Consider the following 20559-nt stretch of genomic DNA (forward strand, 5'->3'; position numbering starts at 1 on the left):
GAAGCTACAAAATATGCAACAGGTAAAATTCCAGCCACAATTTCAATAATAGCCAGAGGTGAATATTATTGAAAATACAAATGGACTAGAAATAGGGGGGGTGAGCACCTGATGGTTAATATAAGGAATGATGACTTCAAGAATTCATGAAGGAAAACACGAACAACCTGTCTGCACTAAACAGTGATAACCAAGGCAAAATGAATGATCTGATATAAATGAACAGTCCGAGACAGAATGAAAGGACTCTTAACGAATAAATTGCTCAGTTGACAGCTGATCATAGAGTATATTGCAGGTTGTTGGGGTTGAAATAGATGATTGAAGTCCAGACTTAGACAAAAGCATCCCTGAAGAACATTTTAAGGCTGCTGCTGTTTCAACACTATGGTAATAATATTCCATTAGAAAGAATTCAACATCAGAACAGCTGCACTCAGATGTTATTTGCCCGCAAGATAAAAATCTAGAATACCCAAGGCAGAATTAAAAATCTGCACCGGCATGTTGCACTTAATAACAAAAATACAGAAAAGTTTCAAATCAAAATGGGAGCTGATTACACAGGGGTAACTACACCTAGGTGGCATTTAGCCATAGAACTACAACAGTGCGCAGTCTGCATAGTGTCTTTTGAGCATCCATTGGAGGTATGCACCCTGAAACATGTTTAAAAGCACCATTCACATCCCTTTCAAGTCATACTATGGTGCATTATAGTCAATGAGCAACTTTGGAAGAGTAGTCTGCTGTAATGTAAGAAGCAAGTGCATAGCAAGACCCCACAAAAAGCTACATGACTATGATCAGATAATCTATCATGGCCCACATGTTGTTGAATCTTCTAGTTTAATCACAGCCATTTGTTGGCTAATATATTTGCTTTATTAAGAACCTTAAAACATGCACTTAAAAAAATGAAGGGAGAAAATTTCTAATTTGGGTGAATGCTATTCTTACGAATATGTATGCAAATATAAAATACAAGGCAAAGTTGGACATTGAAGAAGCAATATTTGAACAGGGTTACAAAAACTTATAACTACATGTGTCCTTTGCTCAGCCATGTGGGACTGCCTAGCTAATTTATCACAACCCTTCAGTGAGGTAGTAACATGTGACTTAGAAACAGCAATAATAGGTCTAATCGGGCAAGTAGAAATATTTAATTAGGATATTCTTGAACCCAGCAACAAAATATCTCAATTCACTTTGTTTTTAAGAAAGGCAGCATAAAAAAAGTCCTTGCCAAGCACAACTGCATCCACAGCTTTGTTTTGGACAGAATCTATTGCGCTAGAACACATTTTCCACTGCTTGGACTGAGGTTGAATTTAGTCCAAACCAATGCATGAAGGATTATTTTAACTTGCTCAAGAGAAAACCTTTTGCCAGACACAGACCCATTTCCTCTCTGTGGTATTGAAATAATCATTACTTTTGCATTAATTGACTCATCTATTTCTAAAAGGTCACATAGAGGGCAGCTGTGAGGAATGGAAATTTGAAACCGGGAAAGGTGAGCTGCATACAACCCATGCTACTAAAGAACAAATATTGCTCTGCATCTAACAGAGCAAAAAGCTCTATTTTCCAATACCCCTGATGTGAATGAAGTCCAAGCTTTTTTTTTAAAAATAAGGCAGATGCTACAAAGTAGATTAAATGGACTTGAACGACACCCAGCAGAGATGAAAAGTCCACCCAACGTGATTCTTGTCATGGCCCACATTTAAAAAATTGAAATGCTCAGAACAAGACAAAACACTTGGGCTGGTAATTTACCTTGGTTTGTGCGGGAACTACAAGGAATATACTTTCGATCCGTATTCCAAAACTACCATCTTCATAATAGCCAGGCTCTAAAAATAAAGACAGAAATTTATCAGTTAATGTCCCCCAGATATCAAAACACTATTCATTAGTTATGTCAGATGGTCATTACTGCATGAAGAGCAAAAGGGGTATTGTTAATTCAGTTTTAATGCTTTGTCTCATTTTCCCACTATTAGCTTTGATAACAATGCAACAAATCAGTTTCTTTTAGGTCATACCGAGTTATGTATTATGGTCTTTTCAAAGCATCGCTTTCCATGATAGGATTCCTCTCTCTACCATGAATTTTAATCATTGTTGCTCGTATAATTAAGCAATCAGTGGTGTCTCGCTGAGAAAGGGAATGGAACACAACAAACTTGGGAGCCTTGTTTTTGATGACTACTGCATTAATAGTTCACCTCCATTTGTTTTCAATTTTCTCTGAGCCTTTGGTACTTTAATGCATCACTTAGCAAAGAACTATTAATTTTAAAATAGTGCAATATCATAGAGTAGAACATATTAACACTGAATACAAAAACCTATGACTAGCAACAACTGCAATTTTCACTAACTCCACCAGTTTAGTAGAGATTCTGTCACATTTCTCAGGTAAAGGGCTAGCAGAATCAGATTTATTATCACTGACATATGACATGGAATTTGTTGTTTTGTGGCAGCAGTACAGTGCAAAGACAAAAATTTATACATTACAGAAATAATTAGCGCCAATTTCAGAAATCTGATGGCGGAGGGGAGAAAGCTGTTCCTGAATCATTGAGTGTGGGTCTTCAAGCTTCTGTACCACCTCCCTGATGGGAGTAATGAGAAGAGGGCATGTCCCAGATGGTGAAGGTCCTTAATGATGGATGCCGCCTTCTCGAAGCGCCGCATCTTAGAGATCCTCGATGGTGGGGAGGGTTGTGCCTGTGATGGAGCTGGCTGAGTCTACAATCCCCTGCAGCCTCTTGCAATCCTGTGCATTGGAGGCTCCATACCAGGCTGTGATGCCAAGTCAGAATGCTCTCCACCATACATCTATAGAAATGTAATACTATCCCACTAACCCTCCGCCTTGGATAAACTTGGCTGAATAACAAGGTGGGAAAATGAGAGAGGGAAAACAAAGTAAAAATGCCAATGAATTAGAAGATCAATCCAAGGTCCACCTATTGTGCACCTTGTGATAATCACAGAACAACTTGGAAAAAAACACCAAGAATACACACCAGGTCTAATGAAAGCAAGGAGGTGAGCTGTGGGGGATGCAATGATGGTGTCAGACAAGTATCAAAATTATAAATGACAAAATACACCTTTGGAAAATATGATACTCTCTCTTGCATGCAAAACAATATATTTAATGTCCCCTGATATAAACTTCACTGCACCTTCTAACCAGAATTGAAGCATTTCTCATAAGGGTTATCAATGTGGATGAATTCTGTAGACTGTCGAGATTTGTAAATCTGATTGGAGTATAGATGACTATATTGCTTATTTAATCTTTTAGTGAAGTTATTATACTCTCTATGCAGTAGCAGACAAAACTGTTTTATCATGTTACTATACCAGAGCCAAAAAGGTAATGTCAAAAAGACTTACATTAACCACATCTCTCACTGACAGCCCAAAGAGCTTTAAGTATAAAATGACTTCAAAAGCACAATGAACTACCATTGCTTAGAAAAATGTAGGTACTTTGTCCCAAGACAGACATCACAAAACAGCAAGAAGATGAACGAACAGATTAATCCAAGTGATCGTGGACAAATGAAACAGTTGGGCAGCATACCCAGAAATATGGCTGGATCAACTATTTAACAACACAACTAAATTTATAGAGTAATATAGCATGGAAACAGGCCCTTCAGCCCAACTCATCCATACCAACCATGGTGCCCATCTGAGCTAATCCCATTTGCCCTCATTTGGCCCATATCCCTCTAAACCTTTCCTATCCATGTACTTATCCAAATATCTTTTAAATGTTGTTATTGTACCTGTCTCAACTACTTTCTCTGGCCACTCACTCCAAATACTGTTATTAAAAGTTAACGTAAATGTGTTTCAGGTGGAAAGTTAATTGAAAGCATTAACCTTAGCTCTTGAAAACAAGCTCAGCAAAAAAAAGGGGGTCTACAATACAGATGAAGTTAATACACACTTGTTAATTGTAAATTCGAATCCTACTTACAAGAACCCTTTCCTAATTACTTAGTCACTGAATCCCTGAAACACTATTAAATAGTTCATGACAATACAATGGATTAATCAACTCTAACTTGAGGTAGATCAACTCACTTTTACCCCCATCCCTTACCAAATCCCGAACTGACTGACAGCACAGAAATTAGACCACTTTGCTATTTAAAAATCCTGCTTATTTGTGAAAGGCTGGGCAAGAGAGGAAACAAATTTCCTTTCATTAGGAACTTGCATTTAAAAAAAAGCGAGTAGCATTTTTGCAGTAAAACCGTTGACAGCATAACTTTCAACCCTCAGATGTTCTCCACATTGAATAAATAACCTTTAACAGGCATTCACAGAGTGAAATATACTGACATCTGGTGACAAGAAGCTGGTACTGCAATTATTTGCAGAACTGGATTTTTATGTAGTCAATGAAGTGATAAAACAAGATGCCGGAGAAACTCAGCAGGCCAGGCAGCATCCGTGGAGAAAAGCAGAGTCAAAGTCTTGGGTCAGAACCCTTCTGACCCAAAAGACCTCCCCAGAAGGGGAAGCCGAATATATACAGTAGGGAAAACAGAGCAGTGATAGGTAGACAAAAGAAGGGGAGGCAGGGTGGGCACAAGGTGGTGATAAGGTAGAGGCAGGTAAGAGATAGTGATAGACGGGTGTGGGGGAGGAGGGGAAAGCAGATCCACCGGGGGATGGGTCAAAGGTATGGAGGCAGGTGGCATGGGGGGAGGGGAGGAGAGGGAAAGGAGAGAGAAAAAAATGGTGAGAAGAAAAAAAGAGATCGGCTAGGACAGGGAGGAAAAGAGACAAGGTGGGGTGGGGGGGTTGGTTTACTTAAAGTGGGAGAATTCGATGTTCATCCCGTTAGGCTGTGAGATCCCAAGACAGAAAATGAGGCGCCATTCCTCCAGTCTGCATTTGGACTTGTCCCAGCAGTGAAGGAGGCAGAGGACAGAGATACAGTGGCATGCAAAAGTTTGGGCACCCTTAGTCAAAATTTCTGATACTGTGAATAGCAAAGCAAGTAAAAGATGACCTGACTTCCAAACGGCATAAAGTTAAAGATGACACATTTCTTTAATATTTTAAGCAAGATTACTTTTTTATTTCCATCCTTTAGTTTCAAAACAACAAAAAAGGAAAAGTGCCCGAAGCAAAAGTTTGGGCACCCTGCATGGTCAGTACTTAGTAACACCTACTTTGGCAAGTATCAGAGCTTGTAAATGCTTTCTGTAGCCAGCTAAGAGTCTTTCAATTCTTGTTTGGGGGATTTTCACCCATTCTTCCTTGGGAAAGGCTTCTAGTTCTGTGAGATTCTTGGGCTGTCTTGCATGCACTGCTCTTTTGAGGTCTATCCACAGATTTTTGATGATGTTTAGGTCGGGGGACTGTGAGGTCCATGGCAAAACCTTCAGCTTGTGCCTCTTGAGGTAGCTCATTGTGGATTTTGAGGTGTGTTTAAGATCGTTATCCTGTTGTAGAAGCCATCCTCTTTTCAGCTTTTTTTTTTACAGACCGTGATGTTTGCTTCCAGAATTTGCTGGTATTTAATTGAATTCATTCTTCCCTCTACCAGTGAAATTTTCCCCGTGCCACTGGCTGCAACACAAGCCCAAAGTATGATCGATCCACCGCCCATGCTTAACAGTTGGAGAGGTGTTCTTTTCATGAAATTCTGCACCCTTTTTTCTCCAAACATACCTTTGCTCATTGCGGCCAATTAGTCCTATTTTAACTTCATCAGTCCATAGGACTTGTTTCCAAAATGCATCAGTCTTGTTTAGATGTTCCTTTGCAAACTTTCGATGCTGAATTTTGTGGTGAGGACGCAGGAAAGTTTGGAGAAAAATTTTTAAGTGAGAACAATGCGCAAATAGTTGAGGTTATGTCAGTGATTTGCAATAGATATATCTACAAAGACTGCAAGGTGTATGCAGCTCTGTGGAGACTCAGTGTATTACTAACACCAGCCTCCAGATTTCCATGTTTAAGCTGCACACACAAGAATGCCAGAAGTTGCTGACAGTTTCACTGTAATGACTGTGACACTGACAGTTTAGCTGTCATTATACACTAAGCATTTATTTGTAAGTGTGCAACTCAGAGTGACAGAGTACTTGAGCTACCACTCATAGGAGCCACTATATTCTTTCTATGGATATAGGTGACAAGTTTGACAAAATATATTTTACTGAAGTTAACTTTTGCAAAACCCAAGCAGTTTTGCATTTATTTGCAAGAAGTAATATTCCAGAAAACTACTGGAAGGTTTACCTATCCCCAGTGCAGGGGCCTGTGGATATTTCACCCTTGGCACTTTGTCATCCTTTGCTCTCCCTGGTCACCTGCCCAATGATCAGATACATACACCATTACTCATTATATCCCACCTTCACTCACCATCACTCAGGATCATTCCAGCCTCAAGCGGTTCATCAGCAAACGTTTTATAACTAATACTACAAGGCCCTTCGTGGACATTCAGGAAAGATCCAACTCCGTGTCCGGTGCCGTGAAGATAATCTAAACCATGATCCCAAAGGCTGCCTCTTGCAAATGAGTCGAGGAGATGCCCTGGCAGAAATGAACATATAGTGGAAGTAAATGTACTGAAATGTGCCAGGTACACAGTGCTATGTTGAAGGTGACCACATGCAAGAACATTTGAGAGGAGTTATCGATTCATCACAAAGCACTGTCAAGCTCCCACTGGGTTTGGACCAAATGAGTGCATTACCATGGAGCTCTTACAAAATCAATGATTCACTTATCTAATTGCACAGCACTGGCAAAACCCAAGGATCATCAGTTGCCATGGTACATGTTCAAAGCTGCTGCTCTATCACATTGACAGCTATTCTCAGTCATTCATGGCCAGCTAGCCGTTCAACTCTGCTCCAATGGAGACACCAGAGACTGCAGACGCTGGAATCTGGAGCAATAAACAATCTGCTGGAGGAACTCAGTGGGTCCAGCAGCATCTGTAGAAGGAAAGGAATTGTCAACATTTTGGGTCAAAGCCAAGTTGAGTTCCTCCAGCAGATTATTTGCAGCTCCAACTCTGGTCCAAGTCTGCTGTTTCTAAACTTCTATAATCCACTATGTCTACAGGACAGATGAATTAATTTTAGTATTCTGTGCAACAAGCTTCAGCCTTTATCACATACTCTACCTGTATTTCCAGATTCCTACACATATTTCCCTTTGATTATTCGATTCCATTTTAAAAGTTACTACTGAATCTGCTTCTCTTTCAATCTGTGCATTGCAACTCACTGCTCAACATGCAAGAAAAATTCTCATCTCACCTCTTTTGAGCAAGTTAGGCTTTGATCTGTGGTTATTGAGCCTCATGCCATAATTACTGGATGATTTTGAACATTTCTATTAAGTTCCTCTTTAGCCTCCACTGCTCTGAGTGAGGAAAATCCCAACTTTTCACATTCCCCAAAAATATCACCTCAGTCTACGTACTAACATCCAGAGGGGAAGATGACTTAGGGCAGCTTCAGCTCTGTTCATGACAAATGTAGACAGAATGAGAAAATTTGCATCTGATCAGATTAGGTTTAGGGCTAGGGCTAAAAGGCACCTTAGTAATGCAGAACCCCCCACCCTAAATGTCCTCTGCAGAACACCAATCAAAAGCAATTAGAATTCATTGCAGAATGAATACAAATGCTCTTCTGTACAACAGAAGGAATTGGTTAAAAGTTCAAAGATTCCGCACAGACTAGCCTGTAAAATTTGTAAAAGTGAAGTTTGCTCAAAGCACATCCCCCAGATCAAGCTTCTGAATCAAGCTTTCTGACTCTCCCACAATTGTTCAGTTTTGGCTCTCCTTTTCTTGAGAAACTACTCAATATACATTTCTGCAAAAGCGCTTAATAAATTCAAATGCTGTTGTATTTTCCACTTTTAATTTCACTCCAGTCCCCTTTCCCTGGAGTTATAATTTTTAACCCCACCACTGCTCTCACTCAAACCCACAGACTCCACAAAGTACTGATACAATTTGCCTTTGAAAGCCATTACAGGATCTCACTTGTACTATCATTAAGCAATGAATTCCAGATGCTGACACTCACTATCTGGATTTTCTTCATGTCACCTTTGGTTCTTTTACCACCCATGTTAAATCTGTCCCATCTGGTTTGCAACCTTTCCACTGCTGGTAAGTAAATTTTCTTGCCCTCTTTCCAAGGCTTTCAGATTTCTCCTAAATGGTTTGACCAGAATTGCGCACAGTTCACAGAGCTACTATTTTACTTCCAATGTGAACTTCCACTTGGGAGATACGTTGAATCTGTAGTAGAGCCATTTGACTCAAGATTGTGCTCATCATGAACCTCTCCTGCCTTACTCCAACCCAATCTGCAGGTTTTTCTATTTCTTCCTCCCCTGCACCTCCCCCGCCCCATTTATCGACCTAACTTCACCTTCATCGCTCCTTTCATCCAACTTTCAGATTCTCACCACACTCTGGACAAATAATCCCACTGAATTGCTATTGAGTTTATTAACGTCAGTCCTACAGTGACAAGCTTTAGCTTTCGATTCCACCAATAAGTGGAACTGCCTTCTCTGCGGTTAACCTGTAAGTTACTTTAAAACTAAGTACAGCCCTATCTTTTCTCATGAACAAAACTTCAGCCACCCCATTCTTTTCTGATAGCTACAACCTCAGCTCTGCCATCACCTTGGTAAGTGTTTTCACACCTTCTCCTGTCCCAGTAACATTAGCATATTGCTTCCCAGATGTCATTGACCATTCAGTGAGTTCTCCTTCATTTAAGATGCCAAATAAACTTTATTTTAAATCCTTTTGGTTAGCACTGAACAGCATTTGACGTACATTAACTTGTTCAAGGAAGTTCAAGTTAAAACCTGCTGCTTGTTCAGACCGTTATGGGTTCACTAATGCCTTGGTTTATTTTAAAACACACTCCTACTATTCAAGTGGTGAATAATTTTATGAAATAACTGACCGGTGTATTTTTTTTCCTCATGGCTAGAAGTAATTAGCCTTCATTTTTCTTCATTCACAACACTGCCATATAGATCTTACCTTTGGTGCCGCTTGGGAAAATTGCTGCAGCCAGACAGATGTGTCCCTTTAACACATAAGTGAAGCACTCCTAGAGGACACGTACAAAAGAATAGATGCATCTCACCACAAATGTACCTCATTCTTGCAATTAAGTTCTAAACTTTTACTTTGAAAGATCACATGAATTTGATCCTATGACATGCTGGATACAGAACTCCCATCCCATGCACACAAGCCAAGAGTTATTATCCATGAAACTTGCAAATGATAACCATTAGTTCTCTCAAGACAATGATGAGCACAAAAGTTGGCCAGAAACTAAACTGCACAAGGTTATAAACCAAGTCCAAATAATAATTTCAAGGTAGCTCTCTAACTAGATGGTGATAAAACTGAATCATCCTTCTTGCTAGTCATGAACTGTGTCAATCCACCACAGCCTCCCAAGTTCAAGAACAGCTACTTCCCTTCAACCAACTGGTTCATAAACCAACCTGCACAAACCTAATCACTGCCTCGATATAGCAACACTATGACCACTTGGCACAATGGACTCTCTTCTGTTCTAATTGCCTTCCTTCTTGTATAATGTATGTTTATGATTTGTATAATGTTGCATCTCTAATGCTCTGTGCCTGTGATGCTGCTGCTAGTACGTTTTTCATTGCACCTGTGCACACATGTACTCGTGTATATGACAAACTTGACTTTGACTTCTGTCACCTCACATGTGCGGGTTGCTAGTTATAATCTATACATGCAAATGAATCTCATGCCAAATAATTCATTGATGACCATAAAGAAACTTTCTTCCTCATACTCTCTACAGAAAATGTATTCACTGACAGTCACCAAAAACAAAAGAATAAACTAATTAGGGGTTACCCATAATTGTCATGGGGAGTATCTCAGAGGACAGATGTGATCACTTAACAGAGGTTAAAAATATCATCTAGAATTACAGAGAATATAAAACAGACTCAAACCATTATCTGTGCTGGCATTTATGTTTTACCTGATCTTTCATCAATATTATTCACCTCAACAATTCTGTAGAACCTGGTATCAAATTCCCAACCTTCAATAAAGACTATAGAGGTTTCTTCTAAATTCACTGTTTATTGCACTAAACCCAGTCTGCCCCTCAGAGTCAATCCCCACACTAACCCTCTAGTCACATTAAACTCAGTAGCCTTGTGGTTTTTAATGACCTTGAAAGCTCATCGCCAAACTGAGTGGGGCACTGTGTGTGTGGGGGGAGAGGGGGGAGGGGAGAGGGGGGGAGAGGGGGGGGGGGGAGAGGGGAGGGGGAGAGGGGAGGGGGAGAGGGGAGGGGGAGAGGGGAGGGGGAGAGGGGAGGGGGGAGAGGGAGAGGGGAGAGGGGAGAGGGGAGAGGGGAGAGGGGAGAGGGAGAGGGGAGAGGGAGAGGGGAGAGGGAGAGGGGAGAGGGAGAGGGGAGAGGGAGAGGGGAGAGGGAGAGGGGAGAGGGAGAGGGGAGAGGGAGAGGGGAGAGGGAGAGGGGAGAGGGAGAGGGGAGAGGGAGAGGGGAGAGGGCGAGGGGAGAGGGAGAGGGGAGAGGGAGAGGGAGAGGGAGAGGGGAGAGGGAGAGGGAGAGGGGAGAGGGAGAGGGAGAGGGAGAGGGGAGAGGGAGAGGGGAGAGGGAGAGGGAGAGGGGAGAGGGAGAGGGGAGAGGGAGAGGGGAGAGGGAGAGGGGAGAGGGAGAGGGGAGAGGGAGAGGGGAGAGGGAGAGGGGAGAGGGAGAGGGGAGAGGGAGAGGGGAGAGGGAGAGGGGAGAGGGAGAGGGGAGAGGGAGAGGGGAGAGGGAGAGGGGAGAGGGAGAGGGGAGAGGGAGAGGGGAGAGGGAGAGGGGAGAGGGAGAGGGGAGAGGGAGAGGGGAGAGGGAGAGGGGAGAGGGAGAGGGGAGAGGGAGAGGGGAGAGGGAGAGGGGAGAGGGAGAGGGGAGAGGGAGAGGGGAGAGGGAGAGGGGAGAGGGAGAGGGGAGAGGGAGAGGGGAGAGGGGAGAGGGGAGAGGGAGAGGGGAGAGGGAGAGGGGAGAGGGAGAGGGGAGAGGGAGAGGGGAGAGGGGAGAGGGGAGAGGGAGAGGGGAGAGGGAGAGGGGAGAGGGAGAGGGAGAGGGGAGAGGGAGAGGGGAGAGGGAGAGGGAGAGGGAGAGGGGAGAGGGAGAGGGGAGAGGGAGAGGGGAGAGGGAGAGGGGAGAGGGAGAGGGGAGAGGGAGAGGGGAGAGGGAGAGGGGAGAGGGAGAGGGGAGAGGGAGAGGGGAGAGGGAGAGGGGAGAGGGAGAGGGGAGAGGGAGAGGGGAGAGAGAGAGGAGAGAGAGAGAGGAGAGAGAGAGAGGAGAGAGAGAGAGGAGAGAGAGAGAGGAGAGAGAGAGAGGAGAGAGAGAGAGGAGAGAATGTTCTGAAAGCAGTACAGCTGTGTAAACACAAGCCCCTTTGTTAAAACAGTAGCTGCAACAGCAGGGAGCCACTTGACATAAGTAGCGTGGAATTTTATCCCCCCTACTTATACAGGCAATGATTGGTTCTTCAATGTATGTACATAGATATATTTGTTGAATATTGGGACAAAGCAAAGATGACATAACCAAATGTTTTGACTTTGCACCTTATGGTCTACCTGCACTCTCTCTGTAGCTGTTACACATTCTTCTGCATTCTGTTATTGTTTTCCCTTATGCCACCTTGATGCACTGTGTGATGAATTGCTCTGTATGAACGGTATACAAGACAGGTTTTTCCACTGTATCTTGGTACATGTGACAATATAAACCAATTCCAATGTACATGGAAAATAATGAGCTAGGTCAAGACTGAAGGAAACATCAATTAGATTCCAATCAACTGCCTACCGAGATACATTAAAATTCCAAACCACAACACACTGACGAGATCAGGATCAGGCAGATCAATGCACTATAAAGAGATGTGGAATGCATCAGGTGACTGAGAACAGCCATCATTAAGAGGAATGAGCCAGACATCAGAAGCTATTCGACAAGTTTTTCACTGTACCTCGGTCCATGTGACAATAATAAACCAACTTATGTATGGAACAATCTGTTTAGATGGCATGCAAACAAAAGTTTTTCACTGCATTTCAGTACATATGAAAATAATAAACCATTTACCAATGCAACTAACCAACAGCTTTCTACAGAATCTCAGGCTCTCTGTGGCACTACCAATAGCCATCTACATGATCCAGCATGGCTTTCAGTGCTGCCCTTCCCACAAGTGCATTTTGTCTATGAAAATGTTTTGCTGTTTTAAAATCTTCTAAAAGCTCATCCCTCAGAGGAAAGAGACATAGTCTATTCATCCTTTTCTGATCGATGTAACCACATGGTTCTGATATTGTTAACAGGTTCTTCTGCAGTTAAATGATCAATGGTCCATTGGATCTCATTAATAGGATAACATACCTTCTCAAACTCAGTGGGAGTGCCAAAATGCATTGTGCGCGTGACATCCGTAGTTCCATCCCTAGATGAAGCACAATGAACAAACTTTTAGAAAGAACCAAGCGCTTTACTTTTTTTACAATGTAAAGTAACAGTAGTAATGCTGCCAAGATCCGACAGTACAACTCAAAGAGCAACTCTGCTTATTCGTTTAAAGGATGAAAGAATACACAAAGCCTTTACCAACCTCAGGATGTCCCAAGGCACTTCATTATTGGGAGTATAGTTACCACTGTAATGTAGGCAGCCATTTTGCACACGTTCACACAAAGAACAGCAAGATTATTTTATTACTACTGTTTAAAGTTTAATAAATGTTAATCAGGCCCTCAGGAAAATCTACCACACTCTTCTTAAATTAGTGCCATGGGAGGCTTCATGTCCATATTACAGGGCCGACTGAGACAAGGTTTAATGTGGAATGCTGCATTTTTGATTGGGATAAACAGTAGATCAAGTTTCTGGGGTGGAACAGAAAATGTCTGTCTCAGAATAAAGAAGGGTACCATACATTCAAACTCCCTATGTGGGACTGTTATCATGCCATGGAAGTGTAACACCATGGAACATTACTCTTATTCATTTATACACCACTTATGGATCCTTTCAGGTAACCCACATCTCCTCAGAACCTTTCTCTCCCTTTTTGATCCACCCAGGTCCTCTTGCACACCCCTTCCTGCTAAAACCACCCCTCCAAGCTCTCTGTAACCCAGTTTCTTTTCTCATGGTCCCCCAAACCTGCTTATCACCCACACACTTAATTCATGCACTTATCCTTCCCCCCCCCCCCCCACCCCACCAACTGTTCCCACCTACCCAGCATTCCTCCATTATCTGGTTCCACTCACCACCTTCCTTTCTTAGCGGATTCCATAATCTGAAGCCCTTTGTTGTCTCCACTAATCACCTCCCAGTCTCTGTCACCATCTCCACCCTTCCCTCCCCCACCTGGCTCCACCTCATCAACCCCTCTTCATCTGCTCCAGCTCCTACCTCATCCCTTTATACTGGCTACCTCCCCTCTGCACTCTCAGTCCTGAAGCAGGGTCTCAACCTCAAATGTCAACTATCCCTCCGCCTCCACAGATGCTGCCTGACCCTCCTTGAGCACCTTGTGTTTTTGTTCCAGCTCCCAGCATCTGCAGTCTCGTGTCTTTATGGATTTACATGACAATTCTGAAAACCATTAACACCCTAGTATGACAGTTAAATTTCTATTTTTAAAAAAATCTGCCTAACACAACAGAAGCAAAGTGAGGGATCACCAAGGAGCTTGTGTACAGAGGCTGCCTCCCTTTCAAAGGATGAAGGAGCTGCACGTAAAGGTTGATAATTCTCTGGGGACTGAACTTCTGGATACTAATGGAGCACATGCAAGTAATAAAGCCTTAATGTGTATAATTCTCCCTTTTCTTTTTAAATATACAGATAGAAATGATTAAAATGTGTTTACGAATTGCACCTATAACATGGAGCCCTACGATCCATAAACAAAGATATCTTTGCCTAAATATGTTAAAATGGGATCATTAATCCACATTGTCATAATTTATTTGATCAAGCAAAAAGACATTGACATTATGGGCTATGGCCAATTAACCCAAAAGGAGCACAAGACAATGCAATCCTCCATTTTAAATATTGACATCTAACCTTCCAGATTTTAATTTCCAACTCCAAATGTTGGTCAATTGGAAGCATTCTCTCCTCTCATTCAAAGGATGTGTGTTTAATCAACTCCTCATGATACTAATTCCTTGCAGTCATAAGTCCAAGACACAAGCTGAAATGTTTGAGTTGAGTCCTCAAATCAAGGCATTGTCTGGCCGTGCAAGTAAATGTTAAATACTTAGGATATTATTTAAATCAACATTGGGAGTTTTCCCCAGTCTCCTGACCATCATCAGTCTCTTCACCAGTGAAATTTCTAGGAACCCGCGCATGAATCAATTCATCCACATCACCTTATATCTTAAAAGTCATGTGTAAAACATCAGGAGATGCTTTACAATGACACAATGAGATTCACATAAATGTAGTCTCCCATCACTTCTCCACTGGGAAATTGGTACTAGCTTTCATACTGATTACACTGCCACCACCCCATCACATCATTCAATTTTTCCTCCTCAAAATATTGCAAAGCATTTATGCAAATTAACTTAGTACTTTGTCTTACCTGTACTGGGCACCAGAATCCAAAAGATAGATTTCATTTAATGATAAAGTTCTGTTTGTGCTTGGGGTAGGCCTAAAAATGACAAAACAAATTTGGAATTCAAGTAATTTTCAAGCATTGAATGTAACCTGCATAGCACTTGCCTTTAATAGGGACAGGATCCACTGTTCAGCCCACTGAGCACGTGTTGCCATTCAACTAGCTGATGAAGTATGTGTTTTGGAATTCCATTTATCTACCTTCATTCCACATCTCCTTGTGGGGTTACTTAATCAAATTGGGAGGTTGTAAGTGTAGCACTATTAAATCCAGTACGTCATCAAGTTGGTAAATGGGGAAAGAAAATTGTGGTAATAGCCATATTTTGATCATTCCCAAACAATTCCTGCTCAAGTCAGACTTTGACAAGGACAGGGTAAAGATCTCACACGCTCCACACTACAGGCATTTACACATGAAGGGAAGTCACTCAGCATCAGTAGAATACCAATAACTATGAATTGTACCCTTGGAAGCGTTAACCTTAAGGACACAAAGTGGAAAGATTTCTTCCTCTTAAATTCAGTATTGCATCACTGTTACCTCAAGCAGTCAACAAGACCCTACCAAGTTGTCAAGTTTTAGGTGTGACGTTAACCTCTTGGAGCAGTTTAAGCGGACATAATATGCACTATTATTGAGAATAATAGTGCTCACACAAATGCGGTCTAATACATGCAGCAAATTGTCAGAACTGCAAACTGACAAGTCTCCAGGTCCTGATGGACTTCATCCTAGGATCTCAACAAATGGCTTGTGAGAATGTTCCTTATTTGGTTTAATTTTCCAAAATTCACTACATTCAAGGAAATAGCAAAAATGACTCCATTATTCAAAAAAAAAAGGAAGAGAGCAGAAAACTGCAAGCCAGTCGGCTTAACATCTGTCCCAGGGAAAAAGGTTAGAAGTTACAAGGAGAGACCTTACACTAATACCTAGTTTAGCACTCAGAACGCTTACCGAGAAAGGGGTGCGCCACTGGAATCAGGTGCTAAATTATCTTGACAGTGCTTCTGTACCAGGAACCCAGCATGAAACCTCGCCCTTCCTGAGAACAGCAGTCAGTGCTGCTCCTAAAGAAACCAAGACTCCTACCTCCACTGTCATCCCACTGGAGGAGTACTAGGTTGAGGAGTAAAAGAAGAACAGGAAGGAAAACAAAACAGGAGGACGTAAGGAACAAACCTTCATCAGCTACTTCTAAAGACCACATAGCAGATCAAAAGAGACCCAGTGGACTGGATTACTCAAGGAAGAAAAGTACAGCCCATAATTTAAAGGGGACCAACTTCTAAAGCAGTTGGAGGTGCCATTAAGTTTCCAAAAAGCAACAGTGGTACTTCCTCTAAAGAGGAGCAAGGAGGCCAACAAAACAAGTGGCAGAACAGGGAAGGAAAAGGTGAAACCAAAAATGTGACTCAAAGTAACTATGAAGTGCTAGGAACAACAGTCCTCACGCACCCAAGCTCCAGGAAACTGAGGGCAGTTATGCCCAAGACAAAGCTCACCAACCAACCCAGGGTGTATTATACTTAACTTTCCAGAAGGCATTTTAAATGGCGTCACCTCAAAAGTTACTGCAGAAAACAAGAGCTCAAGGTAAAAAAGGTAACATACTGGCATGGACAGAAACTTGGGTGGCTAACAGCAAACAGAGAGTAGGTGTAAATGGGTGCTTTGCTGGATCAAAAAACAAACTGCTGGAGGAACTCAGTGGGTCAGGCAGCATCTGTAGAGGGAAATGGACAGTTGATGTTTCGGGTCAGGACCCTTCAGCTGGACAGAGTTCCTCCAGCTGGAGAGAGTTCCTCTAGCAGTTTGGTTTGTTGCTCCGGATTCTGGATTTGTAGTCTCTTTTGTGTCCTGAGTGGCAGTATACAATGAGTGAATGTACCATAGGGATCAGTGTTGGGGCCTTAACTATTTACTGTTTATATAAATGACTTGAAGGCATCAATGGTAATGGTTGCTAACTGTGCTGATAATACAAAGAATAAGCTGTGAAGAGGACATAAAGAGGCTACAAAGGGATATAGGTAGTTTAGATTAGTGGGCAAATATCTGGCAAATGGACATACGTGGGAAAATGTGAAATTGGCCAGGAAAAATAAAAAATAAAGCACATGATCTCAATGGTGAGAAATTGCAGAGTTCTGTATGCAGGAGGACCTGGTGCATGGTTTGTAAAATGCCATTACAAGTAATTAAGAAAACCAACAGAATGTTATTACTTATTGCTGGGGGAATTGATTAAAAATGTAGGGAGGTTATGCTTCAGTTATATAGGGCATTAATGAGATCACATTTGAAAGACCATGCACAGTACTGGTCTCCCTATTTAAGGATGGATGTGAATGCTTTGAAAGCAGCTTAAAGACGATTTATAGGCTAATACCTGCAATGGGCATGTTATCTTACAAAGATAGATTATATAGTCTAAGCTTGTATACACTTGACTTTAGGATAGTGAGAGGGGACATGATTGAAACAAAATCCTGAGGGATCTTAACAGGGTGGATCTATTAAGAATGCTTTTTTCTTATGGGAGAATCAAGACTAGGGGTCACCATTCAAAATTAGGGGGTCACCCATACAAGACAGAGGTGGTGTGAGATTTTTACTCAGAGGGCCACGAGTCTCTTCCTTAGAAGGTAGTGGAAACAGAGTCTTTGAGTATCTGAAAGGTTACCATGGGTAGCAGGGAACATGGAGTTCAGATTATAATCAGATCAGACAAGATTATATTAAATGGGAGAGCAATCTGAGAAGCTGAGTGACCTAATCCTGCCCCTATAGTCCACTTCTCTTCCTAATTTTTTTTTTTATTATGTTCCCATGTACAACTCTGAAGCACGTGCTATCAAAAGGACTATGAAACAAATTGTTTAGTTTCTCAGTTATTGGTAGCCATTTACTACAACTAACTGCTGATTGAAGCGCCTGGTTTAAATTCACTAAGGAGTGCACCATCTATTTTGTACCAGAACGATAGAAAACTTTTCATTTTTAAGGCAAAATAGCTTCTATAATCGATAAATTGCATCACATTTGTGCTGAGGGGAATTAAAGACACACTTGCTCACTTTCTGAACAATAATTCAGGATTTCCATGGTAACAGCCACAGGGATAAAACAGGAAGCCAATCAGAAAATGTTCTGAAGTCTTCGTCCACTTTCATCACGCACCATTCATTCATTACCTTATTCTATTACTTTTGCTTTCAGTTCTCTCTACTAATTCTTTTTCTTAAATAAAGAAATATGAACTGTTTTAATCATTATTTACACATACACTTAAACATACAGTACTTAAAAGGAATGGTTTTATAGATCTTAAACAAAACCCTCAAAGTTAAGCATTTTTACCTCTCAGCACTAATGTACATTATGCCTACTCAATCTGTGCATTTGTTACCTGTAGTGAATTATTGCACTGTTTGGACCACTGCTGGAGATGCTGGAAAAGCTCAAGCCTACAAATTTCTCTTGCTGGCTGCAAAACATTAATAAAAGGGATTAAAACAAATGGTCTGCATTTTGAAAGTGACTTTTTAAACTGCAAAACTCAATATCAAATACACTGCAAAATATTCTTGAAATAACGTACTGCCTTTTATTGCTTATATGGCAATAGCATCCCATTTTAATTCCAGTAAGGCACACAGCATGAAAACAGGTTCTCTTGCTCACCATGTCCATGCCAACCATTAAACCCCATTTTATTCTCCCCACATTCCCATCAATTCCTCCTAGATTCTATCAGTCACCTATACAATAGGGGCAACATGGTCAGAGAGAGAACATGCAAACTCTGCACAGATAACACCTGAGGTCAGGATTGAAGCTGGGTGCCTGGAGCTGTGAGACAGCACCTCTACTTACAGGAGAAACAAAGGACTGCAGATGCTGGAATCAAGATGAAAAAACAACAAGATGCTGGAGGAACTCAGCAGCTCAGGCAGAATCCGTGGACAAAAGCAGACAGTCAACTTTTCGGGTCAGGACCCTTCTTCAGAAAAAGGGTCCTGACCCAAAACGTTGACCGTCTGCTTTTCTCCACAGATGCTGCCTGACCTGCTGAGTTCCGCCAGCATCTTGTTTTTATTTAAAACTCTGCTTGCATTTGAATTTGCACATTGAGCAGGAAAAAAAATACATTAATCTTCAGAGGATATGAGGCTTGCTGGAGTTGCTGCCAAAGCCCAAGGAGTTTTATACAAACCCCAGAATCCTACAGTGAAGCAGCGTCAATGAATCACACAATGAAGCAGTGTCAATGAGCAAATCAGACAGGGAATACAGACCACTTAAAATGCTTTCTTCATTAAAAGAAATACACATTAATTATACCGCAAGTGGCACTGAATTCAAAGCATTTGTTCAACATTTTTGAAATGTAGACCCGTAGTTGTTATCTTACTTCCATTGTTTGATTCAAGCTACTAAATAATGACATAACTTATTTTAAAAACAAAGTTCAAATGATGAGTAGATTCTTCAAGGAAGGAGTTGTCAAACATGTACGTTTCATTTACTGCACCCCTCCACCACAACATTCTAACCTTTCTGGACCAAATACCTACTCTGACAGGGAGCAGACAGCCTGCCTCCAGATTTCCACCTTGGAGTTTTATAACTAGTACAGGAGGGACCATGTAAACTCACAAGTAAATTTTTCTGTCACCTTCTTACTTTTGATAAAAATAATTACTAATATTAATTTCCTATACTTGCCTTGTACAAATCTCCCAAGGGAAACTAGCTGGGCAAATACAGCTCTGTCCATCACGGTGAAGGTCTGCATCAAGTGGAGAGGTTTGCAACCAGTCCATCCTACAGCAATGCTGTGATAAAACTGAATTTTAATTTTAACTAAATTATGGCCCCTTGCTTAGCCAGCTGTCAGTAAGGTATGGAATTGAATTCTTTGACAGTGTAAAATCTTTAGAAATTATTAAAAATGTTCAACCTTAAAAATAAAAAAGATACTTGAAAATAATTAAAAACATTGAAATGAACAAAAAAATGAAAGTTAATACTTTTGTCGTGACAGAAATAGCATTAGAAGTAGGTCATTCTATCCTTCAAGCCTGCTCCACCACTCATCAAGACCATGGCTGATCTACCTCAGCACCATTTTCTTGCACTACTTCCATTTCCCTTGATTCCTTTAAAATCCAGAAATCCATTGATCTCTGATTTGAATGATTTCAACAATAGAGCCTCTACAACTCACTGGGGCAGAGAATTAAAAAAAAGTTTAACCACCTTCAGAGAAGAAATTTCTCCCCACCAGTCCTAAGCTGAGACCATAATATCTGGTTCTAGATTCCTGAGTCAGGAGAAACATCCTCCCTCCATCCAGCCTCTCAAGCCTTTAAGAATTTTTTTTTAAATTTCAATGCGATTTCATCTCAGCCTTCTAAACTCTAGAGAATACAGGCCTCATCTACCCAATCTCCTCTCATTCTGCAAACCTGCCATCCCAGGAACCGGTTTAGCAAATCTTCATGGCACTCTCTCCATAACAAATAGATCTTTCCTTGGATAAGGAGACCAAAAGTGTACACAATACTTCAGCTGCAGTGTCACCAAGACTCTATATAATTGCAGTGTCTTCCTTATTTCTATATTCAAATCCTTTCATAATGAACGTTAATGTAGCATTCGCCTTCCTAATCATTTGTTGCACCTGCTTGCATTGTTGCAATATATTCCACCTTCTACATTCTTGTCCACTCATTCAGCTTGTCGATATTCCCTCGAAGCCTCTTTACGTCCTCC

The 20559-nt window shown here is 41.5% G+C and overlaps 1 protein-coding gene across 2 annotated transcripts in view; it reads right to left on the bottom strand.

The window, feature by feature from the left end:
* The window catches only part of xpnpep1 (X-prolyl aminopeptidase (aminopeptidase P) 1, soluble), a 65134-nt gene that overhangs the window by 5057 nt on the left and 39518 nt on the right, over positions 1-20559 (bottom strand). For both annotated transcript variants that reach the window (XM_052027449.1, XM_052027450.1), the window contains 6 exons: positions 18191-18268; positions 14737-14808; positions 12516-12576; positions 9092-9161; positions 6424-6597; positions 1786-1862 (listed from right to left, as the gene is read on the bottom strand). In XM_052027449.1, the coding sequence (XP_051883409.1) occupies positions 1786-1862; positions 6424-6597; positions 9092-9161; positions 12516-12576; positions 14737-14808; positions 18191-18268 (532 nt within the window). The remainder of the gene's footprint in view (positions 1-1785; positions 1863-6423; positions 6598-9091; positions 9162-12515; positions 12577-14736; positions 14809-18190; positions 18269-20559) is intronic.

Source organism: Pristis pectinata, chromosome 12, assembly GCF_009764475.1.
Source record: "Pristis pectinata isolate sPriPec2 chromosome 12, sPriPec2.1.pri, whole genome shotgun sequence".
Classification (NCBI taxonomy): domain Eukaryota; kingdom Metazoa; phylum Chordata; class Chondrichthyes; order Rhinopristiformes; family Pristidae; genus Pristis; species Pristis pectinata.